The 25,483-nt window shown below is 39.9% G+C and overlaps 2 protein-coding genes and 1 long non-coding RNA gene across 9 annotated transcripts; 2 read left to right on the top strand and 1 right to left on the bottom strand.

The window, feature by feature from the left end:
• Positions 1-1,349: 1,349 nt before the first annotated feature.
• LOC103974539 (uncharacterized) lies at positions 1,350-10,044 on the bottom strand. The gene is made up of 2 exons (XR_670910.3): positions 9,706-10,044; positions 1,350-1,813 (listed from the first exon to the last, which is right to left on the bottom strand). It is a non-coding gene; the product is annotated as an uncharacterized LOC103974539 (long non-coding RNA).
• LOC103974990 (histidinol dehydrogenase, chloroplastic) lies at positions 2,132-25,181 on the top strand. 7 transcript variants are annotated; one of them, XM_065082485.1, is made up of 17 exons: positions 16,795-17,065; positions 17,149-17,190; positions 18,726-18,863; positions 19,117-19,238; positions 19,317-19,369; positions 19,484-19,556; positions 20,135-20,236; positions 20,326-20,427; positions 20,541-20,612; positions 20,678-20,740; positions 20,824-20,865; positions 21,492-21,551; positions 22,786-22,896; positions 23,431-23,601; positions 24,027-24,117; positions 24,323-24,611; positions 24,727-25,181. In XM_065082485.1, exons 3-16 carry the CDS (start codon positions 18,740-18,742, stop codon positions 24,595-24,597), a joined length of 1,461 nt encoding a protein of 486 aa, XP_064938557.1. In that variant the 5' UTR covers positions 16,795-17,065; positions 17,149-17,190; positions 18,726-18,739; the 3' UTR covers positions 24,598-24,611; positions 24,727-25,181. The 7 variants fall into 7 exon arrangements, with proteins under 7 accessions (XP_064938559.1, XP_064938557.1, XP_064938561.1 ...); XM_065082491.1 differs by having other exon boundaries at positions 16,796-17,065; positions 18,778-18,863; XM_065082490.1 differs by having other exon boundaries at positions 16,796-17,065; positions 18,769-18,863.
• LOC135592812 (pentatricopeptide repeat-containing protein At4g14820-like) lies at positions 10,363-13,037 on the top strand. The gene is made up of 2 exons (XM_065082484.1): positions 10,363-10,984; positions 11,229-13,037. The coding sequence occupies exons 1-2, from the start codon at positions 10,407-10,409 to the stop codon at positions 12,820-12,822; spliced, it is 2,172 nt and encodes a 723-aa protein (XP_064938556.1). The 5' UTR covers positions 10,363-10,406; the 3' UTR covers positions 12,823-13,037.
• Positions 25,182-25,483: the final 302 nt, after the last annotated feature.

The raw sequence follows: 25,483 nt of genomic DNA, 5'->3' as shown, positions 1-25,483 counted from the left end.
AAGAACAGTGTCTACCTCATCAGGATCCACATACCGAGGGATAAGGTTTGAGGTGAAGAGGGTTCTCGTAGACTGTGTGAGTAATGTCCACAGCCACAGCCACAGCTACAGCCGCCTGTCCTTTCTGCCATCAGTCTGAAATCTCCGTTGTTGTCATGCACGAAGTCGAGAAGGTAGTGTTGCCAATCCCACTCGGCCAAGATCGCCATGGAAACATCGAAAGATAAGTCTGATGCATCTCGTCAGGCGAGCAACTCATGCCACACACAACTCAACATACGGCGAGAAAGGAGACGACAAGCCATCCGCCATTAGATGTCACGTCCCGTTGCATAGTGTACGGTGGTCATTTACCTTCCTTTCGATTATTATTTTCGTCTCTACTGAGACATCCAAATTGATTAGTATATAAGTTATAGGTCTGAAAAAAAATTATTTTTCAGACTAAAAGATGATTTAGGAATAGCCACACATTGCAAAAAATTGAAATGCACAGATGACAGATATTATTTGAATTTAAATAAGGGATCAACTTCAATTTTTCACAAAGAAAACATAGTAGATGCGTTGAATATGGTGTCAAAGTTCAAAAGTTCTTCAATGGATTAGATAGAATCTGGTCTTCAATGTCATCCATTAGCTGTGAAGAAAAGTTATCGGACATAGGAGTCACTCTCATCAAACCCAAGTTGTGACTTTAAATAAGAGCTCTTTTGGGATCACAGTTTCCATTTAAAGAGAGACAAAGGCCTAGTCAATTGCTGTGGATTTTTCATGGTGATGAACATTGACATCTACAGGTGCATTGAACTAATCATATTCACTCAGTTTATACTTTACTGACTCGTTCCAGTCATTTATCTAATGCTGCAACAACAATCAAACAACCAGTTTCGAGTTTGAATGGAGGGTTGGAGCAGGTGGCCTGCCAAGTCAAGCAAGCAGATCTTTCAGAATTGCTACATCAAGAACTCTTTCACTTGAATGCAGCTGTGAAAATGGAGCCGAAAGCAATAATGACCGTAACATAGAAGATCTCCTTCCATGTTTCTGGCTATTTGCTTGTGTGTAGAAAATTTGCTACTGTCATCCGCATGTGTTCAAATCTTGAACTTCTGGGCTCTGGAGAATGCATGAACAGAGGAAACATTCCATGCTAACTTTCACTATGCAGATTACCTGTGAAATTGGTTATATTCATTTGCCTGGCTGTGCCACTAAAATGCTTCAGCATGCTGAGAAGTTTTGGGAGAATCAATGCAGTGCAGCATTATGTTTGTTAAGGCTTTTGTCAGATCACAGGCAAGCAGAGAGCAGTGCTGGTTTTTATGATAAAAAAGAGTATTAACTTAGAAACCAAAAACCTCCAAACTTTGATCATTGAGATTAAGCATCAACTAAGAATGCTCAACGAGACATTTAGAATGCATTGGAATTGACCTAAAGAACATCATGCTCTGTTTGCATAATTGCTTGACAACCAGTTGGGATATCAGAAACCTGCATTCGGTGGCAAAAGGACTATGCACATAATTGCTGCTATTGTGTTCACAATAGTGGCGGAGGTTTTCATCTTTATTTGACAGCGATACAGCATGTCGATCACACAATAAAAGACAAGATGAACCAAAGAAGGATGGACTCTAGTCATTCTTCTTTGATCTGAGATTTCCTTTGGATAGTTTACTCAGCACACTCACATCCAGCTTGCTATAGTGATTCTGGAACTGCCCGAGGAGGTTATATAGAAAGCCATCAATTTGATCTTCATATTTCTCATACAGTATAGGCAGCGTCTGAGAGCAAACAAATCCTGCACCAATTAGACAATATATAGCATTAAGGATATAACAAGCTTTCTTCATTTAGTTAAATTGTTTCTGTTTAATCTGCTTCGGCAATTCTTGTGAACAATTTTGCTCATAGAATTACTCATTGTAGAACATCAATGGTTGTATATTTTTACTGTATTCCAACTCGTTTAGATAAATGATTTATTTATCACAGAAGACTGGTATAGTATCGGAACATAGGGATTATATCGACGTCATTGAATAATATACTAGAAAGTTAGAAATCAATTGTTATCCTCGATTAGGGTTTCTGAGGCCGTGAGCTCCATAAATACCCGACGAAAGCCTCCCTCCTATTGTTCCGGAAAGCGCAGCGGCTCGAAGCGCGAGAGAGAGGGTTCGGAGATCGGAGAAGGTTCGAGAGCGTCACCTCGACAATAAGAGCAAAGGTGCGAATGTTCATTCTGCACTTCAACCTTTCCTTTCTGCGTCAGTTCTTCCGCCTGATTCCTTTTTTTCGCGTACCGTTGCTGGATCCGAATCGTGCCCCAAAACGGCCTCTTTTTGTATTCTCATACCGAGTCATAGTATCAGAAATGGGTTATTGATGGTTATAGTTGATTCTGGCTTTTGAGATTCGGGTTGCTTAGGTCGATTTGAAATCCTTGGATATCTTCTTGACTAAACTGTTGAAATGTGTCTCCGTCTGGGTCATCTTCCCTTGGGATCGAGGGGTTTCCGCGTTATTTGATTCCTTGTATGTATATGATTTTTGCTTGTAGAAGTGGTTATCTTTCTGAATTCTTCATATTCCAATTGTTATTTTGTCACAGTTGAAGGTTACGCTTTTTTTGTGCGATGAATAGAAATGCATGTTAACAAATCATGATTGTATGATTACAGTGACAAATAAGTGTTGTTCATGTGGTTTGACATGGGAATTTGGCGTGGTAATTGGCATTTTATCATGTTTGAATCATAAGTTGATATAACAGAGGAATGAAGAGCACTTCAGAATGAATCATTGGAGGATAGATGTAGTGGACTAATTTCTGTAATTTCTGACAGTGAGCTGGTGGTGGGTTCTTGGCTATTGGAAACAGAACAATTAGGGTACCTGTGCTGAAGCCAGCAATTCTTCTTGCATGTTAAAATAGCCAACCTAGTGCATGACTTTTTCCAATGTCAGTAGTGTATGTAGCCTCACCTCGATAAGTAGAGAGTGTTTTCAAGACTCAAACCTTGGTTATCCATGTTGTAGAGTAACCTTACTGGAGCACATAAGCCTTTCCCTAATATTTCTAAAATATCAAACATATAAGTTAGCAACCTGACCTCTACTGGGTGCAAGAGGTGCACATAGATGCATTTTTTATGCTATTATTTTAGGAAAGATAGGGCTAGAGATAACGTACGACAATGACACCATGGATGGAGATGATTGAACCCACAGGACTCCTATCAATACTCCGGTACTCAGATTGACTCTTGTGACCTCTCGAACATCAAACGTCACCTTTCTTTTATTTGTGTCATGGCAATAAGGGGTTATTTCATGTGATTTTCCATCATTTCTTACCTCATTCTATGAGCTAGGATTATAGCTTAGCAGTTAGCAGCATATTCGTCGAGGCATATCACATTGGCGCTCGAGTAGTGCAAGGTAGTCTGAAGTTTTCATATTGTTTTGGATTTCATGTGATTTTCTATCATTGTTTACCTTATTCTATGAGCTAGGATTTAGGGTTTAGAGTTTAGGTTTGAACATCTACTATAGACAACATATGTATATAAAAGAAATCAAGGAATCAAGAGCAATGACAGTAGAAAGGAGGCAATGAAAATAAAGATGTAAAATTGGAGGAAGATGAAGAGGGAAGGCGGAGATGGGAACTGACTTCAAGGGAGGAGGTCGGTCGAGAAAGTCCATGGCCGGGGGAGAGCGTGTGCCCGTCGTAGTTTTTGAAGACGCGACAACAGTGGAGCAGCTCATATGGGTCAAAGAATATTATAAAAATTTTAACTGATTACTTTAATGTAATAATAAAATTTTTGACATTTAAAGAATTGATACATATTTCTCAAACTACAAAACTTTCAACATTTAAAGAATCAAAATAAAAATTAAAATTTTTATATTTAAAAAAGGCAGGGAAACCTACCTCTCATCAGCAGGGTGTAACTTCTCGTTTCTCCCGCTGTTGGGCTCGGCCCGCTGTTGGGCTCGGCTAAGTGAGGAACGAATGAGAGAAATCCCTCCCCTTAAATAGGAGGAGGTGAGCCTCGATTAAAGGAAATTTATTTTTATTTTTGTTATTTCCTAATTTGCATTAACAAACAACGAAATAGATTAAGATTTCCTAAATTACAATGGTAAGTGAGGAAACAAATTAATTCCTAACTTAATTATTTGATTTGATTACACTTACCATGATTATTTCTACACGACATCAACATGATGGAGACGGTGGAGTCAAGATAGCGGCTTGTGCATAAGACTGTTGTGGGGTTCTAAAATGTGTGTTTTCCTAAGTGGAGGATATGACATGGGAAATCAATTCAAGCTTGTAAATTGTTCGTTAAATTATTAACGCGGTAGAAATGTGAATTTGGATCTCTCAAATTAATTGTGTTTGGGATTCAAGATGGACACTATTTTACCTTTGAACTTATGATTCCCAATTATATACTTATGATTCCCAATTATATGTGATCGTCATCTAAATGAATTTTGGAAGATAATGGCTTGCTTTGGAAAAAAAAAAATCAAAGTCTTAAAATAATAAATATATGATAGCATTAAGAAGCAATCTTAAACCCAAGTATAATCGAGACTTTGAGTCAAAATAGCACTTGTTTGACCAAAGTGATGTAGTTGCGTTATTAAAGGGTTTACCCTGTAAACTATAATGAGGCTTGTTGAAATTAAACTTATTTTATTCAAGTGTCAAAGATTCATTTCATCAATAAAAAGGTTCATTGCTTCAAGAGGGAGATTCATTACATCAAGAAGAAAAATTATATTAAAAGTCTATAAAAGGATAAGTCAATTTGGTTATTAGTTCTTGAAAAGGTTTTTTGAAAGAGAATAATTCATCTTGAATACAATTAATATAATGTATCTTTGGGGACTATATAAACCCTATATGTTGGGTCATGATACATAGAGTTTTTGAAATTTTTAAGAGTTTTTCTTGACAAAAATATAGAAGATTGAAGCTTCTCCCACTCTTTCTCAGAGCGTATGTTAAACTATGACCTCTTCCTCAAGTATCATCCAACTCTAGATTCCCAGAATGACAAAAGAGAATTATGACATATGGTACATCCAAATGAAAGTTCTTCTAGGCTCTCAAGATGTATGGGAGTTTGTAGAAGATGGATTTGTTGAACCAAGTCCAACGGAAGAAGGAGAAATGAATGTAGAAGGAAGAAAAAAACTCAAAAAAAGAAGGAAGAAGAGAAAAAAAGCTTTGTTCAGGATCTACCAAGGGCTTGATGATACAATGTTCGAGATCATCGCTCCAACAAATACTTCAAAGGATGCTTGGAAAATGCTTCAAAAAGCATTCGGTGGTGTCGATAAGGTAAAAAAACTTCGATTACAAGTTTTACGAGCCGAGTTTGAAAAATTACAATAAGGTACTTCTGAAACTATTTCTAATTACTTCTCAAAAATCATTTATATTGTTCATTGTTGCAACTAGAGCAAAAAATTGAAGATTCAGCAAATATGCAGTGTCTGCAAACGCTTCGACAAGGACATCGAAGGAATAAGTTGGGGAGATTGTCACAGACAAAACTATAAATGAGGTATTGGATATAATACTCATGTATGTTCATGTCTTTTGATTTTTTTTATACTTTACACAACATGTAGAGGGCTAGCAGTAGGCTTAGCAGCCTCATTTTGGTTAGTCTATAGTGGACTATCTTGGACTATTTGTTGTGTGACCGTTCAAAGCTTACAAAGTCTATATTTGTAATTTACGTGTTTATTGAAATAATTACTTGTGAATGCCGAGTGGAATATTTTCTCTATCCATCATCTCTTTTGTAGGTCCTTAAGGGATCATATGAGATTTCAGAGAGGTTGACCCTTGGCAGACGAACACGCAAAGGTACATATAAACAAAATAGAGACGGACAAGGATAACCCTAAATAAATAGGAAGAAAAACTGAATCAAACAATAAGACCCCGTTGAATAGACTTAAGGAACAGTGAATTGGACCAAACCGTCCAAAAAATTAGACGACCCAAGTGTCAGTTCAAGCTTGGACTAACAAATACCCACTGCTACATACCGATCCCATCAAAATTCTAGTCCTTTAAATGTAATATGAAGAACCGCCAAAGCCCCAGGCCATTGATCGGACCAATGCATCACTAGTCGGGCCACAAATGTAACGTAAATCCGTTTAGAACCATGGGAAATTGTTAATCATTAAAATAACAGAAAAAATACTAATAGAGAATATTCATCTTCCCATCATATAAAAGAATAGCCCGATTGATCATCCAACATAATAATAAACGAACCCTGAAAGAAAAGTTAAGAACAAAGAGATGAACAGCGATAGACAACACATGTATCTAAAGGAAATCAAGGAATCAAGAGCGACGGCCGGAGAAAGGAGGCAATGCAAATAAAGATGTAAAATTGGAGGAAGATGAAGAGGGAAGGCGGAGATGGGAACTGACTTCGAGGGAGGAGGTCGGCCGAGAAAGTCCGTGGCCGGGAGAGAGCGTGTGCCAGTCGCAGTTTTTGAAGCCGCGACAATAGTGGAGCAGCCCAGATGCGGAATCGATGACGACGAGCTCTACCGGAGCGGTGGCGGCGGAGGGGAATCCTGAAGCACTTCGGACTCGGGAGGATGAGGGTTGTGTGGGGCGGGTCTGGTTTCTTTTTGCTTCCATTTGTTTGTTGTCGAGCGTGACCGCCCGATGCAACCACGAGATCTCCATGTTGTGTGGCCAGGATTTCAGTTACCGGATGCGTAGCATCACTTACAACCTGTATAAAGCTTTAGTACCCTTTTCCCCAAAACACGTTTTTACTGTCAACATCATGCCATACTCACGTTGCTTCTGCACTCGTATGGGAAGTAGTAAAAGGGTCTGCTACCAACCTGCCGAATAACTGTAACAAAAAAGCGACAGCCATTTGGTGAAATCAAATTTTTGGAAATTAGTTTTGTAATTAAATTTTACCTTTGTACTTCGATGCCGATCTTAACTGTCACAATAGCTTGAGTACAGATATAATCAGATGCTCACAATGTACCAATACCATACTGCAAACACGTAACTCGTCACACCAGTCTTTAGATATATCAAAAAGTGCTAGCGCAAGTGAACAGGATTGCGATTCACGATTGATCACGAGGAGAATTCATCACTTCTATTTTGTAGGTTAAAATGCAAATCAACACTAAATGTAACAATAGTATGTTAAAAGCAAACACATTCTGCAGTGATACTGAATGCCAATACTGATCAAACTGTGTCACAGGGCATACATAGGCCACTGTGATTCATAATTTAAGCTGAATCTTCATAAACATGCTTCGGTTACCTTCCGCACAAGCCATGATTCTGAATACATAGCAGCTAATTCATTTTATGGTGGCAGCTAATACATAGCAGCTAATTCATAAACTGATCTTCTATCTGAATTATACAGGCTGGACAAGTTAGCAAATGGCATCTTTACCCTGTAAATTTGAAATTTGAACATAAGTCCCTCTAAATCCTGAGGTCCCCTATGTATCTCTAACATGGGTTGATGTTTGTATTCTTTATGTACAGTATGGGCTTGATTGGCCCAGCCCAATGAATACCAAAACTGTTCGCTGTCGTCGTGTTTCCGTCTCGATCAACGCGTACGAAAACGAGGAGAGATAAATCTGCGTCGTCGTGACTCCGTCTCTTCCACGAAATCCTCCCCATTCCTAGCGCAGAAGAAATCCCGGTGCGTTCTTAACCGATCAAAGAAGGCCGGCGATCGCTTCTCTCCGTTGGGGCCAAGTGCTTCGATGATTGTTCTTTTTTGTTTTGGTTCGTGTTTTGTCATCCTGTCCTGCAAAGGATTTAGGGTTTTTCTTGCGTTTATTTACTCTGTGCTGCTTAAGCGCACGGAATCCAGTCGGATTTGATATTAATCCGTGAAATTCGGCAGATAATCTCAGCTTTATCCGTTTGGTTGTTTCAGGAAAAGGAAAAACAGATGTTTTTGCTCGTTTTTAGCTCAGAGGAAGATTTTCGCATCGTTTTCTATTATGTTCTTCTAAAAATTGTGTTTCTTTTGGTTGCTACGAAACCTTTATTTTACGTATCATGAGGGAGAAAAGAAAAACCCTCTCTAGTCCAGATTTTATCCGCCAATATATGTTATAAGATATTTGATGCCTTGAAAAGTTTCTAATTTATTTCCAAGCAGGATCCTTTCTTGAATTTTTGATGAATCTTTTGAATTGCTTTGTACACTTGTTATTAATCCTAAAACCCTAATAACAGTTCTAAATAAATAGAGATTAGTAGTGCTAAAATCTAAACAAGGACTATTATATGATAACAGTGATTAACAATCTACTGTTAACAGTATTTAATAAATTGTTAATAGTAGTTAAAGGAGAGAAAAAATACCGACGGTGAAAAGTGGGAAAGGAGAGGATGGAGGTGATGGAGGAACTTTTGAATGATGGTGATGGCAGGGACGAAGGAAGCTATGGACGACGGCAGTGGAAGCTGCAGACGGTGACATCGTGGGCAGAGGAAGCTACGGTCCTCTCCCTCGACGATGGAAGGAGTTGCACATGAAAGCAACGGCTGTGGAGGGAATTGCACATGAAAGCTAGGCCTTCGGATCCGTCCTTCGGCGATAAAGGAAGCATCGGTCCTGTGCAGCTGCAGAGGAGGTGGCGGTTATGCACGAAGTAGGGTTTATGGCTCAAGGTTGTGTGGGTGAGTGGGATGGGGGGCGACGGATGGGGGTTTGCGTGCGTAAGTTTAGTGACATTATCATTTTAAATATTTTTATCATCAAGATAACTGACTTCCGTTATGATCATCTGTGCAGTTTGACATGCAGAGGACTTATATTTGTCGACAAAGTGGCAGGGAATTATTTGATAGTGCTTTTTACAAAGCAAGAACTAAAGGATTTTCTTGCATAAATTTCCTAAAAAGGGCTTAAGTTAACAGGAACCCAGGCAGCAAAGACGGAGAAGTCTTTGAAATGATTCCACAGCAAGGAAGAAGCTTGACAGAAAATAATAACCTAAAGGAAAAATCTACTGTACTAGGACATCTCAGCTCATCCTAGATTTACTCATGAAATTCGGCAAATATTAATGTGCACAATAAAAATCACTGTTGTAGAACAAATATTAATGTGCACAATCAAAATCAATAGGTAAGATCCACCTATTAAGCTCAAACTATCAGTTTGCTTAATGCATCAGCATCTTTTTGTGGCAAAGAATAACATGACCAACTTATGGTTTGCCTATAACTAATCAACATAGTCTAAAAGAAGATTCTCCATACTCTCACGGAATTTAATACAGATCATACTGAGTTGACCATTTTAGTGGTATGATATATCGCAATACATATATTGAGTGAGACACTAAGGAACAAGGATTGACACCAAAAACAGAACACTAGATTAATCAGAACACGGAAGGTGAATCTCGAGTTCATTAGCAAACACGACTAATTTTGACTTTCCAAAAAGGGTGCAATTTTCCATCCCCATTCACGCAAATAAAACCAAATACGATCAAGATCTCCAAAATTTTCAAGGCGGCGCCTCCAGATCGATGTCAGATCCCAAGAAGAAATGCGAACAGAAACCCTAATACGAACAATGAACGGAAAGGGCACAGGATGGAGGGCGGGAGACCCACCTGGTAGACGTAGGGCTGGAAAGGGGAGGAGAAGAAGGGAGCCGCCATGGCGCTCGACCGAGAAGGAACTCAATCCAGGGACTTCAGAAAATCGCCGGAGTTCTCGTCGGAGGCCTCGAAGCCGCCATAAGAGTCTTCGACCGAGATTGATCTCCACCGTTTCCTCGATGACGACGACAGCCGAAAGTCGAAACGCTCGTAGACAAGAATTGGGTAGCAGAGAAAATATATATTATATATAAAATATATATCGGACGGTCGATGTGTTTTCAAGCGAAGTTATGAATGGATGCCATTTATCTAAATTAGCAAAAAATCATCGAGGACGAGGACATATTCGTAATTCTGTACAGAGAGAGTGCGCGGTTCTTATCCCTGTGAGACTATCAGACACGCTTCCACGCGAAAGCTCTCCTAATACGAGTCCACGTCGACTAGATTGTCTTCGTGGCGACATATGATTTGTTATCTAGCTTCTTGTCGACGTAACACATTTGGTGTCCGGGAATTAGGAAAGGTTTCTGGTAATACGGGAGTTCTCACTATCCGAAATTTCGGGTGTTATAAACAACATAACGGGGCATTAAGGAATCCGAAAAATAACGGGCCGGCGCCCGGATCCGCCTTTAAGCCTTTATGCTTTAACTCGACCGTCTTCCTTTCGTCGCTTCCCTGCCATCTCCTGGCCGTTCTTACAGGATATGGAGACTGCGACCCTTAAACCTCTCGCCGCCGCGCTCCCGCCACCACCCTCATTGAACCACCGCATCCTCACCGCCACCACCGTTCCCCACTTCAAGCAAATCCACGCCCAAATCCTACGCTCTGGCCTCGACATCTCCGCCCCATTCCTTTCCAGGCTTCTCGCCCTCCCCCTCGCCTCGTCGCCTTCTTCCCTCGACTACGCCCTCTCCGTCCTCCTTCACTCGCCCAGCCCCGACTTCCGCCTCGCCAACCGCGCCCTCCGTGCCCTCTCCCGTGCCGCCGACCCCCGCCGGACGCTCGTCGCGTACGGTCGCCTCCGCCGAGCCGGACTCGCCCTCGACCGCTTCAGCTTCCCAACGGTGCTGCGAGCGGCGGCGAGGGCCCGGGGAGTGGCCGGCGTGGTGGCCCGAGAGGTCCATGGGCTCGCGGCCAAGACGGGGCTCGATGCGGACCCGTTCATCCAGACGGCGGTGGTGGGAGCGTACACGGCGCTCGGGCGGGCCGCGGAAGGTCGCATGGTGTTCGACCGAATGCATCATCGAGACCTCGTCGCCTGGGGCGTCATGCTCGATGGGTAGCTAACTTGACTCCTTTCTTTCTCATATACAGATTCATCAAAAGCGCAAAATATGGATAATTCCTTGCATTCTTCTTAAATAGCATTTAAAATCTTTACATGCATCGATTGCAGATAGCCCCTTTTCTTTTCTCCAAATTTCCTGGCTTAGAATTAAGGCCTGAAACAGATGCATCGTCTTGGCTTTGTAGATAAATTAATTACTGAATTGCCTCATATGCTTTCTGAAACCGACCGGCAGCTATTGTCAGAGTGGATGTTACAATGAAGCCCTGCAGCTGTTTGATGAGATGAAGAGCTCTGGCGTAATCCCTGATCGAGTGATCCTCGCTACCATCCTTTCGGCATGTGCGCGGACTAGAAATTTGACATCCGGTGGGGCAGTGCACTCGTACATTGTGGAATCTAACCTCTCAATTGATGCCCATCTCCAGAGCGCGCTTATTAGCATGTACTCCAATTGCGGATCGATGGACACTGCTCAGAGATTGTATGATGATACGTCAGCTAAGAACCTGGTGGCATCGACTGCAATGGTCTTTGGGTATGCCAAGCTCGGCAAAATTGCAGTTGCACGAAGTATCTTTGACCAGATGACTGACAAGGACCTTGTCTGTTGGAGCGCGATGATCTCAGGGTATGCTGAGAGTGATCAGCCGAATGAAGCTCTCAAGTTGTTCAATGAGATGCACCTCTTAGGTGTGAAGCCAGACCAAATCACCATGTTGAGCGTCATCTCTGCTTGCGCTAATATGGGTGCAAGAGATCAAGCTAAATGGGTTCATATCTTTGTGGACAAGAATGGATTTCATCAAATTTTGTCGATAAGGAATGCTCTTATTGACATGTACTCCAAATGTGGAAGTTTGGTTGATGCACGCACAATCTTTGATGAGACAGCCTTTAAGGATGTGATTACCTGGACAAGCATGATCACTGGGTTTGCGATGCATGGAAATGGGAGGTCTGCGTTAGCAGTCTTTGATCATATGATATCGGAGGGGGTAAAGCCTAATGGAGTGACTTTTATCAGCCTGTTATACGCTTGTAGCCATGCTGGCTTAGTCGATGAGGGTCGGAGGATATTTGAGTCCATGATCCAAGATTACAGACTTGAGCCCAAGCATGAGCACTATGGTTGCATGGTGGATCTTCTTGGTCGTGCTAGACTTCTTCAAGAAGCACTCGAGTTCATAGAATCAATGCCGTTTGCCCCAAATGTGGTGGTGTGGGGGTCACTGCTAGGAGCATGCAGGATTCACGGTGATGTTAAACTAGGCGAACTTGTGGCAAGGAGGCTACTAGAGCTTGACCCAAATCATGATGGTGCTTATGTGCTCCTGTCCAACATATATGCAAAGGCTAGCAGGTGGGAGGATGTGAGAGAGGTGAGAAACTTGATGAAGAATAAGGGAGTAATTAAGGAGGCAGGATTTAGTTGGATTGAACTAAATGGTCATGTGCATGAGTTCATGATGGGAGATAAGTGTCATCCAAGATCTAGTGAGATTTATGGGAAGCTGGATGAGGTTGTAAAGGAATTGGAGCTTGTGGGCTATTCTCCGGATACAGCGACTGTTTTGGTTGATTTGCAAGAGGAGGAAAAGAGGGAAGCCATTCTGTTGCACAGTGAGAAGTTGGCTCTTTCTTTGGGGCTCATCGACTCGAAGAAAGGCTCTTCGATTCACATTGCAAAGAATTTAAGAGTATGCGACGATTGCCACACTTTCATGAAGTTGGCATCAAAGGTGTTTGAGAGAGAGATCGTTCTGAGGGACAGGACCTGGTTCCACCACTACAAAGATGGGGTTTGCTCCTGTGGAGACTTTTGGTGATTGGCCAGGGCGCAGTTTTGATTGCACTGTATATGTATAATTTATGATGAACATTAGATGGTAATCATTGTTACGGGCTTCATTTGTAACGTGTGGAAACATGAGAGGTGATCAGATCAGTCCTGATGACTACAAAGGAGTATCGGATCTCGTTGTATGCGCTTGTTTGAATAACTTGAAAAAAATCATATACGTGAATTTTTTTTGTTGTGTTATACATGGTTCATTGTTATGCAAAAGCAGGATTGATCTAAGAATGTCTCCTTTTTTTTATATCTACGAATGTCTCTTGACCTACTAAATAAATTTTTCGAGTCGATGTTGGGCTTCAATTTTCATGAAAATGTCATAAATTTCAACTGGTGTTGCTTGGTTCACTTAACCTTTACGAGTCCCCTAATGATCTTTTCTCCTCCAAGCTGCCTTTGGAATATGTTATAGAACTAAAGTAATTATGATATATTGTTCTGATAGAGGGGAGTACCGATAAGATTGCTCTGTTATCTTGGTAAATTTATGGTGACCATATCCATGGCTCACTCATTGGACTTCGCTGTACTCTGTCGTAACTCTTAAGGAGAAGAATCAAACATAGGAACGACATATAACTATCATTTTGTTGGTCTAAGTTGCAATTATTGTGCATTCAGTGGCAGCCTGCCGGAGGATCACCATAAGTCTACATCAAAGTTGGAGATGCAAGTCACCTTAGATGACCTTCATAAGAAGACCCAGCAGGTCAACGATTGGCTTTTCTTTATTCAGTCAAGCTTTGACTTGACTCCATGTCCAATATAATGACCCTTCGGGTGCTGTAGAGGCAACTTAGAGCTGGATTGATATGAATTCTTCGTTACATTGACTTCGAAGGAGGAATGTGACCTTTTAACTTTTTTTTAATCACTTATTTGCCTTTTGTTTTTGTGATTGTCTAATATATATACACCTAATCAGTAAGAGTAAATGACAGGTTGATATTATAAAGTTTAAAAAATTATTATATTAAATCAGGTATGGATATTGAGCTTTGATGGATGATGTCAGTGGTGGATTTTAAATGGTTGACCAGGACTTACACCAGGAGCCTTTAGCCCTGCCTATGATGCTTAGAGCACTCGGCGTGAGTCCTGAATGATCCTTTTGATGTTCATTCTAAAAGTGACTTAGGTAGTAGAGAGAAGGGTCTGATCTTGTTAATCGTATTCGCGCCGATCTTTTATAATCGTCCTTCCATAATGATAAATATTTTAGAAAATATTAGAGATTTTTTTTGTTAAGAATTTTGATTGACATGATATATTTATTTACTGGTTTTGTTCTCTCTTTTTATGACAGATATGGATTCTTAATTGGGATGGAATAGTTTTTCTATAAAATTTTAACATGAATGATTAGGATAATGAATTTATAAAAATAATCGTGAGTTGAATTAGATGGCTTCTTTGATGAATGCCTAGTATTTTTGTGATTATTTTAAAATATAAATAGGATCGTACACATTGACTCGAAGAATTTCGTTTGCACGTGATATCCAGGTTAAAAAAAATGAGATAAAGGCTATCTTTCATTAATCTGTCCAAGTGGATAAGGGTCCAAGGTAGATAGTTGCAACTATGAATTGAAAAAACTTGATCCATATGAGGAAAAATCCATCATGGTAAGAGACACGAGGCGAAATGTGTCCGAGATGAGTGAGTTGAGAAAACCCAACTCGCATGAGAAGAAACACATTATAACGAGAGGTACAAAGCAAAATATACTTGAAGCATATTAGCGGAGAATACTCGGTCTGTTTTAAAAAAAATCCATTGTGAGAGGCACAAGGCAAAGTATGCCTGAGGCACGTGAGTCAAGAAAACTAACCCACATAAGAAAAAGTTTATTATGACAAAAAGCACAAGGTAAAATATATCTGAGATGCGTGAATTAGAAAAATTTGACTCGCGTAAAAAAAAACTTACCATGACGAAAGACACAAGGCAAAATATACCTAAGGCGCATGAGTTAGAAAAATCTAATCCATGTAGAAAGAAACTCGCCATGGTAAGAAGTACACAACAAAATGCACTCAAGCCATAAAATCGAGAAAAACCAACCCTCGTCGGTGTTTGCACAACTCATAGAGGTCGAGAACCCCAACCCCCATCGACTTTCTTATGACACGGGGAGGTCAGGCAACCTCGACACCCATTAGCATCAAAAGGCACTGGTGTTAGGTGGGCATCCCCGACTCTCATCAACGTTTGCTAGGTATATGAAGGTCGATGATTCTAGAGAGACACAAGTCGAGAAAGTTTGACCCTCCCCTCCCTTGTTGATTTAAGGATGTTAGGTGCCCTGACCCCCCCTCACCGAGTCATGGAGGTCGGGTGCTCGACCTCACTCGCTATCAAGGTACGGAGGTCGAGTGTCCCAACCCCCTCGCTCCTCTATTTTCTCCTCCTCCAATTGGAGCATATGCAACTGTCTCTATAGTTCTTGTAACTCGTCGACTAAGGACTCGTCAGCTATCACGAACTACTTAGGCTTAGAAGGGACTTTCTTGGAGTTTTTCGGTAAGAGGAGAGGGGAGAGCCTATCTCAACTCTCCTCATCGACTTCCTCCGAGTAGAGACAAAATTCATTAACAGAGTTGTTGACGTCATTCAATAACAAGTTCTTCAATGCCTTTTGGCTCCTCCCCATCCTTTGAACGGTCGTGACTACCATGGTTGACTAGAAGGAAAGAGAGAAAAGAGAAATGCTAAACTTGTATTATAATAAGCTTAATAGAGCAATCAATTTATAGTTAGACGACCTTGAAAAGCTCAAATCTCTCTATGGTTCTCTTCATCAAGTGGATGTTTGCTTTTGAAAAATATCAAGGATTTGAAATAGGAATCTCAACGGTTCCCCCCACTTTTGCATGGTGCACGTATTACATAAGTTGACAATTACACTTCAGAACCTCTTAGAAAGAATTTTTGAAATGTACTTTTGATCGAAAAGGGGGTGAGGGTATAACAAATGATAAAGAGAATATCGTCACTCGTGTAACTCCCGGGTTAAAAAAAAAAAAAAGACAAAGGTTGTTCTTCTTTCATTTACTTACGTGGACAAAGATATAAGATAGATAACTATAAGCTCTCTTCCTCTCTTATCACCCATACGAAGAAAAGACTAATGAAAAATTATTAGAAACGTTTGAGAATGATTTCTTTATAAAATATTTTATTCTTTTATTATTATAGCCACGTATACTTTCAGATTAGTAACGTAGATATCGAAAAAATTAGGTTAAAATTTCTCGCAATATCGATCGTGACCTCTAGAACAAATCGATGTTGGTACCTCTATGGTGTCTTGGTACATGATCTTAACTATATTGGGTTGATCATAACTTCGGTAATATCTTTCAATAATGCACATCTATTGTGTCTTCGTACCCGTGTTTTGGGGAGACGTCGTCATGCAACGAGGACCAACCAAAAGCGGGCCCGCCCCCGCCATAATAGAGATGGACCCCATAACCCCTGATCGTGAAATATCTGCACCTGATGGTGTCACTTTTAATAAAAAGGAGACCACCACTACGAAAATATACGGTAGTTGTTCACCCACCTAGCCGTCGATCTCCCACGCGGGCCCCATGTTGCGTCGCCTCTGTCGTCCGTGCTTCATTCCCGGAGGGAGAGGTGGGTACGGAAGACGGACGTCGCACTAGTTTCCCTCTTTTATTCAACATCGATAATTGTTGGGGTTGCTGCAGTAGTGGCATGACTGCAAATTAATCGAACTCGTTGGACATTTCTTTGAAGGTCTTCACTTGTATGCGACGTCGTCTCATGCACGGTATCTGACGGCCCACGGGGACAAATGAACGGTGGATCAATTGTCCGCCTAAAATTATCTATGCTGATATCTCTACATTCCTTTCCAGGAGCGGATGCCTGCGTCGATGCTTCGTAGAATTTAAATCCAGCTTAGGCACGGTTCAGATCCAGGGTTGGTTCCGGGTCTCAAGCTCGCCTCCGAGGAATACGACCAACGGGCTGCAAACTCCTGCTCCACTTCGCCAGATTTCTCCCCCGAACCCATCTCATCTCCCTCTCGGTCGGTCGCGTTCGTTATCCGATCGTCCTCGTGGGTTTCGCGGAGTTTTTGTTGGCTTCTGTGGTGGTTCCCGCTGGAGAAATTCGGATCTCGGTTCTTCACCGATCGAACCCGAGGACATCAGGCGTCTCCCTGTTCTTTCGATGAATCGGTGAGCTTAGTTCTGCGATTTGGATCTTTACTTGTTTTTATTCTAGAGATCTGATGTTTTTGTTGCTCGATCTGTCATTTCAGGGTCCAGTTTGTTCGGATCCACTGGAGAGGGTGAAAAAAAAGGTTTTGAGTTGTGGACCATCCTTCATAGCTGACCTAAAAGAAAACAATTTGTTGTTATATTGTTCCAGTAAACAGAAAAGCACTTAAAGCTCACTACAATAGAGAATTTTAATCTAGAGAATTACTGCCATGCTTACTTAAAAATCTGGAATTCCTTTCCACAGTTGGGACACCACATGGAAGAGCTAAAAGGTTAGCAAAATCTCCAGATTAAATACTCAGAAATAATCGAACCAAGTAATTTACTGTTCAACCGAACTAGACTTAGTATTCTAATTTGGTTACTTTGTTGCAACTGGGCGCTTGCCTGAGGTGTCTGGTGCCCGGGCTCAAGCGAGTGCCCAGGCGGCGCTTCATTGAAGCATGCTGCCTGATCGAAGCTTGAGGCGCTCTGTCACGGACTTAGCTGGTTTTGCCTAAGTCGTGCGGTATCCTTGCGTTTCTGTCCGCAAAGGTCAGCCTCCCCGAAACCTCCCATGGTCCTCTTAGGACCTATAAAAGAGAAACCGGGTTAGAGAAAGCGCCTCTCTCGGGATTCACAAGCAAACATTCCAAGGAAACACTTAATAAACAATGCAAATTACAAATAGACTTTACAAGCTCAGAACAGTTGCACAACAAAGGGTCAAAATGGTTCATTACAGACCGAAAATCTCTCACACGTGTCCACATGACACAACCTTTATTTACAAGCCTAAAGAGGCCACCAAACCTATTAAAATAGGACTATTAAGCCTTTGGCCGTCCCTCTATATACTGTGCAAAGCATAAACAACTAGAAAGACACGGACATACATAAGCATTACATCAAACATCCTGTTTCGAAGTTTGTCCGTGACAGCTCGGGCCTCACCTCACTCGAGCGCTCGGGCGCCTATTTAAACCCTTGGATTGAGCTGCAACAACATTTCTAATGACAATGAATTAGGACCTTCAATTGATGGTGAATTTCTAAGACCAAAGGCTCGAGTGACGTAAACTTTCTTTCTGGTCACTAGGGTAAGATGATCTTCTTGAGAACCTAAATTGGCAGGAGCTCTGTGCACTGAACCACACTTTTAGAAGATGAGCCTTAGTATCATGATAAGGTTGTTTCTTTGCAATTTAGATTTATATTGATCCTCCACAGTCCCTGTATTAGCCGGAGCCTTGCGTATTGGGTTGCACATTTCATATTTTTTTGCACTTAAGCTTCATCTGACATGGTTATGGATCCTTCATGATTGCCCATGATGGACCGTGATCATAAGGGACTACCTTTAATTTGCTGATACCATATTATCAGGTTATAGATATGAAGGTGGGCTTAATATGCAGATATATTTAGTTAGTGTTCCCTATTAGATTATTTGCAGATGGGCTCATCTTCTTGGTAGAGTAATTGGCAATATGAGATTAATTTGAATATGACAGTTATGCTGTGTGCTTTTCTTTTATACTCTAGTTAAAGTAACTTTTTTTACCTGTTCTGTAAAACTAGGGCTATGGTTTTTGTAATTTGTTTTTCTATATTGTCATTTTACCATCATTTGCAGGATAAAGGTGTCTCATGGACGGTACAATTTTATCTTTTGCAAGGACTAACAGATTTGTTGGCACTCGTACCATTGACCATTCCCTGGGACTTTGTGCTCTTAATTTATCAAGATATAACATATGCTATTTGCCTAAAGGTACTTGTACCTCCTGTTTTTATGAATTCTCAGTTTTTATCAGTAGGAAAGTTTTTTGCTCGTGGTTACTGACATATTTCTTTGATTTGTTAAAACCTTTAAGAATAACTTGGATTTTTTAATATTTAAACAATTTCTGCATTTTAGTGAAATGAGGCTGTGAAGCAAGAATTTAAGTAAAATGATCACATTATGTACTTGTCTTTTATAAGTTATGCAGTGCCTCTGACATTGACAATTGGTGATCATACAGGATTGAAAGGTCGAATTGTTAGGAGTGCAATGAAATCTTATAAGCTTTCTGAGCTTACTCATACTGAGGTTGATTCTCTCAAGGCTCGCCCTCGTATTGATTTCTCATCCATTTTTAGTGTGGTAAGTTTGATAATGAAATTGTTGGACCTTTAAGTGGTAAAGCTACTATGACAATTATATTGCACTTTTTATGGGTAGGTAAACCCAATCGTGGATGATGTACGGTGCAGAGGAGATGCTGCAGTAATAGAGTCAGTGATTCCTACATATGCTTCTAAATATTGTATAGAATTTTTCATTTGAACAACTAATGAAGTTATCAGTTGTTCAGAAGTCCAAAATCTCTTTTTCTTTTCTTGATCCAGTTATACGGCAAAATTTGACAAAGTTGTACTTGACAAAGTAGTTGAGCTTGTTTCTGATCTTCCGGTTCCAGAGGTAGGCTGGTTTTAACAGTAATCCAATGAGACTTATAACATGCTGTGAATTCTTCTTTTTGAGCTGACTGTAGAATGATAAATTTTGTCTTCAAATTTAGTTGCTGTATTACTATTTTTGAACAAGTATGCATTTGACATTTTTGGTTGTGTCTATCACTTATCAACTTTAGGACAGGCGATCATTGCTACCAGGGTTTTTCTTTCAGGTTATTTCGAAATTGTTAAAAGTCTTTTCAATTCAAATATGTTTCATAACTGTTATGTTGCATTTTCTCAGTCACCTTTTATGATACATTTGGTCTAGACGTTATCAGTTCAAGGGGTTTAGCATAATCATTGTGGTTAGTTATCTGTTATTGTGCCATTAAGTTTCTTAAGAGATTTCAGGATCTTTTTTATTAGAGACCATGTCAATATCAGACTTTGTAAAAAGTTGTGGGAAATTGCTCTCATTAGCAATGTGGTTGTATTAGTCATATCTTTAGTTAAAGAAAACTTGTATTTTTGTTGTCATCTATTTGTACTTGCGTCAACCAATACATGTTAATGTTTGTGTATTGTTGTGTGATTGTTAAGCTTGATCCAGCTGTAAGGAAAGCATTTGATGTGGCATATGCCAATATTTATGCATTTCATGATGCTCAAAGGGTTCCTGAGAAGGATATTGAGAATATGACAGTAAGCAAATGACTTGTAGTATTCTTTATTTTGTCACCAAGTTTTTCTTGCTCTCATTAACTGGTTTTGGATGTAATGATTATGCATAGGGAGTTCGGTGCAAAAGGATAGCAAGGTGCATCGGCGCTGTAGGGCTTTATGTTCCAGGGGGTACTGCAGTTTTACCCTCAACTGCTCTCATGCTTTCAGTGGTATGCTCATCTATTCCTAGGGATGGCTGTGGCGGTTCAGTCATGGTTATGTTGAGTTTTGATGCATGATGGTGAACAGATATGGTTGACTTTTGATTTCTTCCGTGCACCAGCCCGCACATATTGCCGGGTGCAAAACTATTGTTCTTGCAACTCCGCCAAGTCGTGATGGTAGCATTTGCAAGGTAGCCTTCTACAAGAACCTTGGCCCCACATTGAGATGAAGTTGAATCCATTATGTTTGCTGCAGGAAGTACTTTATTGTGCCAAGAAAGCCGGTGTAACTCACATTCTAAAAGCTGGGGGAGCTCAGGTTCAAGGATTTTGAGCACCCTTTTTTGCTCTGCAAATGGCTTTTCTTGTGCTTTGACTAATTTCTATCTGTTATATCTTCAGGCAGTCTCAGCAATGGCTTGGGGAACTCCATCTTGCCCAAAGGTACAAAATTCCAGTATGTAGTGGGGGTTACTTTATGAATTATTTTCTTTTATATGTTTGAGGAACATATACCAAAAGCAGCTGGTTGTCTTGTAAAATTAGTGACTGTAAATTCTAGGATTACTGGGCTTATGTTATTACAGCTTATCTTCTATTATTCTGTAATCTTCCATGTGAGTACTTTTTTGCATCAAAGAGCAAACACTTCTTGTTGCATTCTTTGTATTTGTTAGGTGCACAATGCATAAATATTTCTTAATGAGCTCATTTTCCAGTATCTCTTTCGGTCATTGTGAGCTTCTTTTCATTTTGAATAAAAACTTTGTTGTGGGGCCTTCCATTATCTAACCATCATCTGCAATTACTCCAAATCCAAATGTCTGGTTTTGAATGAAACCAAAGACAGCTGTCAGTACTTATTCTACCATGCATAAATGATATCAAATGTGCTTAAATGTACATCATCTTCTTTTGATGGTTTATATAATCTCCCTGTTGATGGTGCAATAACTATCCATCAAAATCTCCTTATTTGACGTTGATCATCTGCTTCAACTCAATTTCAGTGTTGGTTACAATTGACTGGCCATATACTTAATATCTGAACCTTTAATGGTTTCTTGCAGGTTGAAAAAATTTTTGGCCCAGGAAATCAATATGTTACTGCTGCAAAAATGATTCTCCAGGTATGGTTCTGATTCCTTAGCTTCCCTTATGCTTTAATTCTTTACTCTCTGTCCTTGGTTCCACATTTTTCCTCTTTTAATTTTACAATCTTTAGGTTGTATTTGCTTGCACTATGACGACTCTGTCCAGAGATACACCACGGAGATCAGGGCCCAATTAGAATAAGTAGAGAACTAGTCTTGGTCAAATGGGAAGAAAAGCCTGCTATATGTTTAATTGTATCAGCAGAAAAAGTACCTTTTAGTAACAAGCCGAGATAGAACAAGATTTAACTATGGAAAGAGAACAGAATATAGATGAGAAAGATGCGTAGGAACTAGGAACAACCATCATCTTTAGCATCATATGTACATGTCAAATGGAAAGAAAAGCCTGCTATATGGTTGATCTCATCAGCAGAAAAAATAAATTTTAGGTAACAAGTCAAGATAGAACATTTATATATATATATATATATATATGTGTGTGTGTGTGTGTGTGTGTGTGTGTGTGTGTGTATACATATATATACACACACACTTATACATAGTTGTAGACGTTAAGAAATAAAATCACCACTAGAAATCTTCATTGTTTTCTTCAGCTAGATCCTTTTTTTCAATATTTTGAATCCTTAAGGACTCTTTCTAACTGAGGGCTGACATTTTGTGGACAAAGAACCACTAGAACCATATTGTAACTTTTTGTCAACTGTAACAGAATTCTTATTACTACCCAACTTTTTCTCATTTTAGAAGTCCTATTGTAACACTAATGCTTGTCATCTACTTTTTATAGATTTGACATCATTTTGACTCCTGGATACAATCAAAATATCATCTATTAGTTGTATTTAACATGGATTTTAAATAAAAATATTTTTTTCTTAATCTAAATTGCTAAAACTAGCCCTGACTAAGAACCTGGCAGCATCATACTATCACTGTTAATGAAAGGATTTGATTATGGAACACGTAAGAATTGTTGTGTAATAGTCTTCTTCTCCTGATTCTATTTTCAATCTATTTAGATAAACTTTTTTATAATGTTGTAGCTTCTATTTTGATTTCCCAAGATATCGTGTTGTTTCTTCTCTTAAAATGGTTCTTTAGATTTGTGGTTGGACATATCCTCCTAATCATAAGAGCAGAGATTTGGTGCTACAATATTTCAGTTTCCGGTCGATCCGCAGAGCCTTCCAATTTGTTGGTCCGAGATTAACCTGCTTTTTGGTGTACTTCTCTTTTCCTGCAGAACAGTGAAGCAATGGTTTCCATTGACATGCCTGCTGGCCCTTCAGAGGTTCTGGTCATTGCTGACAAGCATGCCAATCCTGTTCATGTAGCTGCAGATCTCCTATCTCAGGTCTTTATTCTGTTTGCACTTGTATTGTTCAATTGATTAGCATGTGTTTGATGGAGAATATTCTTTTTATTTCTTGTGTTGTTACTTTCTTATGCGAGCTAATTAGGTAGTGGGCATCTATTATCTGGAATAAGGCTCCAGAAAATCCCAAGTCAAAGACGTTGACGTATGTAGTCAATTCTAAGACCAGCAAACCAAAAATATATTAAATTTATATGAATTCACTTTTCAAATTGATGCTCTGTAGGTCTTTAGTTGCAAGGTTTTAAGCATCAGTCAGATTAGCATATGCCGTCTAGTATTTTCCAACCTGACCAACTGCCGGTATCAAAACGCTTAGGTTGATGCTAGTACATATGTTATTCATTTATCTATTATTTTATTTAATGATTCTGGGTTGTATAGGTCCATAAATAGCCTGGTTTAACTGGTACTGTATGGTCCAATATGTTTCCAAAATAGGTATCAAACTGGCATTTAAAACTTTCTTGGTTTGATGTTCTTATATCTTTTTGTACTCTACTAAATTTACAGGCAGAACATGGTCCAGATAGTCAGGTGGTTCTTGTTGTTGCCGGAGATGGAGTGGATATTGATGCTATCCAGGCTGAAGTTAGCAACCAATGTGCTAGCCTTCCCAGAGGAGAGTATGCTTCAAAAGCACTGAGTCATAGCTTTGTTGTGTTTGCCAGAGACATGGTTGAGGTTGGTTCTGAATACCTGCTTGTGCATGCCACATGGTTTCAACCAGACTAGAGGTTCTAAATCCATTACTAATGCAACGACATATATATACTAAATTAAGTTAACTAGTCTACTTCATAGTGCCTATGGGCTTATTTCTAGGTGCAGTTGAAGTTTCAAGGATATTGCTGAAGTTTTTGGTATTATATTGAACCTATTAGTATTGAACTTATCATCTGAAGTGATTGGAAATATGGGCCTGAGCATATTTAGCTTAATACCAAAGTCCTGGCAATCCGCTGTATCTGTATACAATATTGTGCTCTATGCTCTGGGCTGTGGTTTATTTACAGCAGAAGCATCAGTTTACACTGGATTGCTAAATTGTGAAGTTCTAGCTCCTTTTGTTTGCTTGTGAAAGAGCCAAAAAACATTGTATTTTGCAGGCAATTTCCTTCTCGAACTTGTATGCTCCTGAGCATTTGATCATCAACGTCAAGGATGCGGAAAGGTGGGAGGGTCTCATTGAGAATGCTGGTAATTTGCTATGGTTATAACCATTGTTTCAACATGTTAGAGAAAGAAGTTCTGTTTTACTCTCTTTGGAGCGTATTGTTATTATCACACAGTCCTCCAATCAATTGAAACTCATCTGTTGGAAAGCATCATTTACAGTTAAAATTTGTTGAGGACAATAAATTCTTTGCTAAAATTGTCTAGTAACTTCTGTGGATCACTGCAGGCTCAGTCTTTTTAGGACAATGGACGCCGGAGAGCGTTGGTGATTATGCTAGCGGCACCAACCATGTCCTTCCCACATACGGATATGCAAGAATGTACAGTGGGGTGTCACTAAACTCATTTCTCAAATACATAACTGTACAGTCCTTAACCGAGGAAGGTCTCAAAAACATTGGACCGCATGTAGCAAAGATGGCAGAAGTCGAAGGGCTGGAGGCTCACAAGAGAGCTGTTACCCTTCGGCTGCAGGAAATCGAAGCTGGCCTACCTGCTTAGCTGACATAATGCAGGTCCAAAATGCTCTGGGAACTTATAATATCATAGGCTCCTCCATTTGAGTTTTTTGAGTTGGTACATTGAATCACAACTTATCTCGGTCAATGTTTGGATTTCTGAACTGAGCAGGTTGTTTTTTGAAGACCTTTACCAGTTTGCATCATTCATAATCTGCTAAAAGGCCAAGCTGTTGGGGGTGGTCTTTCTTCAGTGCCCACAAGCAGCTCAAAGTGGGGGGTGCATAAAACAGTCGGCTCATTTTTACGTGCAATAACTACATCCTCAGATACATTCATCATCCGGTTTATGCTTGCAGAACCTAATTAAGTTGTGTTCTCACTGTTGTGCAACATTTTGAAGTTCACAATCAACGAACAAATGGAAAAGACAAGCTAATAACCAGAATGGATAGGGTATTGCTGTTCGTATTGTGGCAGCAGACATGCTGTAGAACTTGTCGCCACCAGTATTTGCTACGTAAGCCATCCTTTCACGTTACTGTTCTAATATGCAAGAAACTTTTTTCTGTTTGATATGCAACATTGTTGATTGTTTTAGTCTAAAGTAATATTTGAACTTGTGCAGACCTCGAGTTTCTCATGAATTCATTGTTGTCCTGTATATCTTATATGTGTGATTTGTCACATGCTTAAGATTCGAGTCTATGGTTAGAGACATCATCGACCAAGAACTCATGTAGGAAAACCACAAAATTCTTGCTCTGGATATTGGATTTAATTGAGATAGATAGACATAATTAGTCAAATTTGGTTAGAGGATTGTGCCCACAGCTAGTAGTTTTTAATTTGAGATGTTGGATAGCCAGATCCTCCACTCCTGAAGCCTGCCATGAATCTTTCAACAGGATCAAGAAAATTATTGGATG

This window comes from Musa acuminata, chromosome BXJ1-9 (assembly GCF_036884655.1).
Source record: "Musa acuminata AAA Group cultivar baxijiao chromosome BXJ1-9, Cavendish_Baxijiao_AAA, whole genome shotgun sequence".
In the NCBI taxonomy this organism is placed as follows: Eukaryota; Viridiplantae; Streptophyta; class Magnoliopsida; order Zingiberales; family Musaceae; genus Musa; species Musa acuminata.
Note: the sequence above shows the minus strand (reverse complement) of the source record. Positions and strands in the feature narration are given on the sequence as shown.

Coding starts and splice junctions, on each gene's coding strand:
- LOC135592812 (XM_065082484.1), top strand. CDS start 10,407: ATGGAGACTGCGACCCTTAAACCTCTCGCCGCCGCGCTCCCGCCACCA. Junction 10,985..11,228: donor TGGGGCGTCATGCTCGATGG/GTAGCTAACTTG, acceptor ACCGACCGGCAG/CTATTGTCAGAGTGGATGTT.
- LOC103974990 (XM_065082487.1), top strand. CDS start 18,740: ATGGACGGTACAATTTTATCTTTTGCAAGGACTAACAGATTTGTTGGC. Junction 20,866..21,491: donor GAACTCCATCTTGCCCAAAG/GTACAAAATTCC, acceptor GGTTTCTTGCAG/GTTGAAAAAATTTTTGGCCC. Junction 22,897..23,430: donor CTGCAGATCTCCTATCTCAG/GTCTTTATTCTG, acceptor CTAAATTTACAG/GCAGAACATGGTCCAGATAG.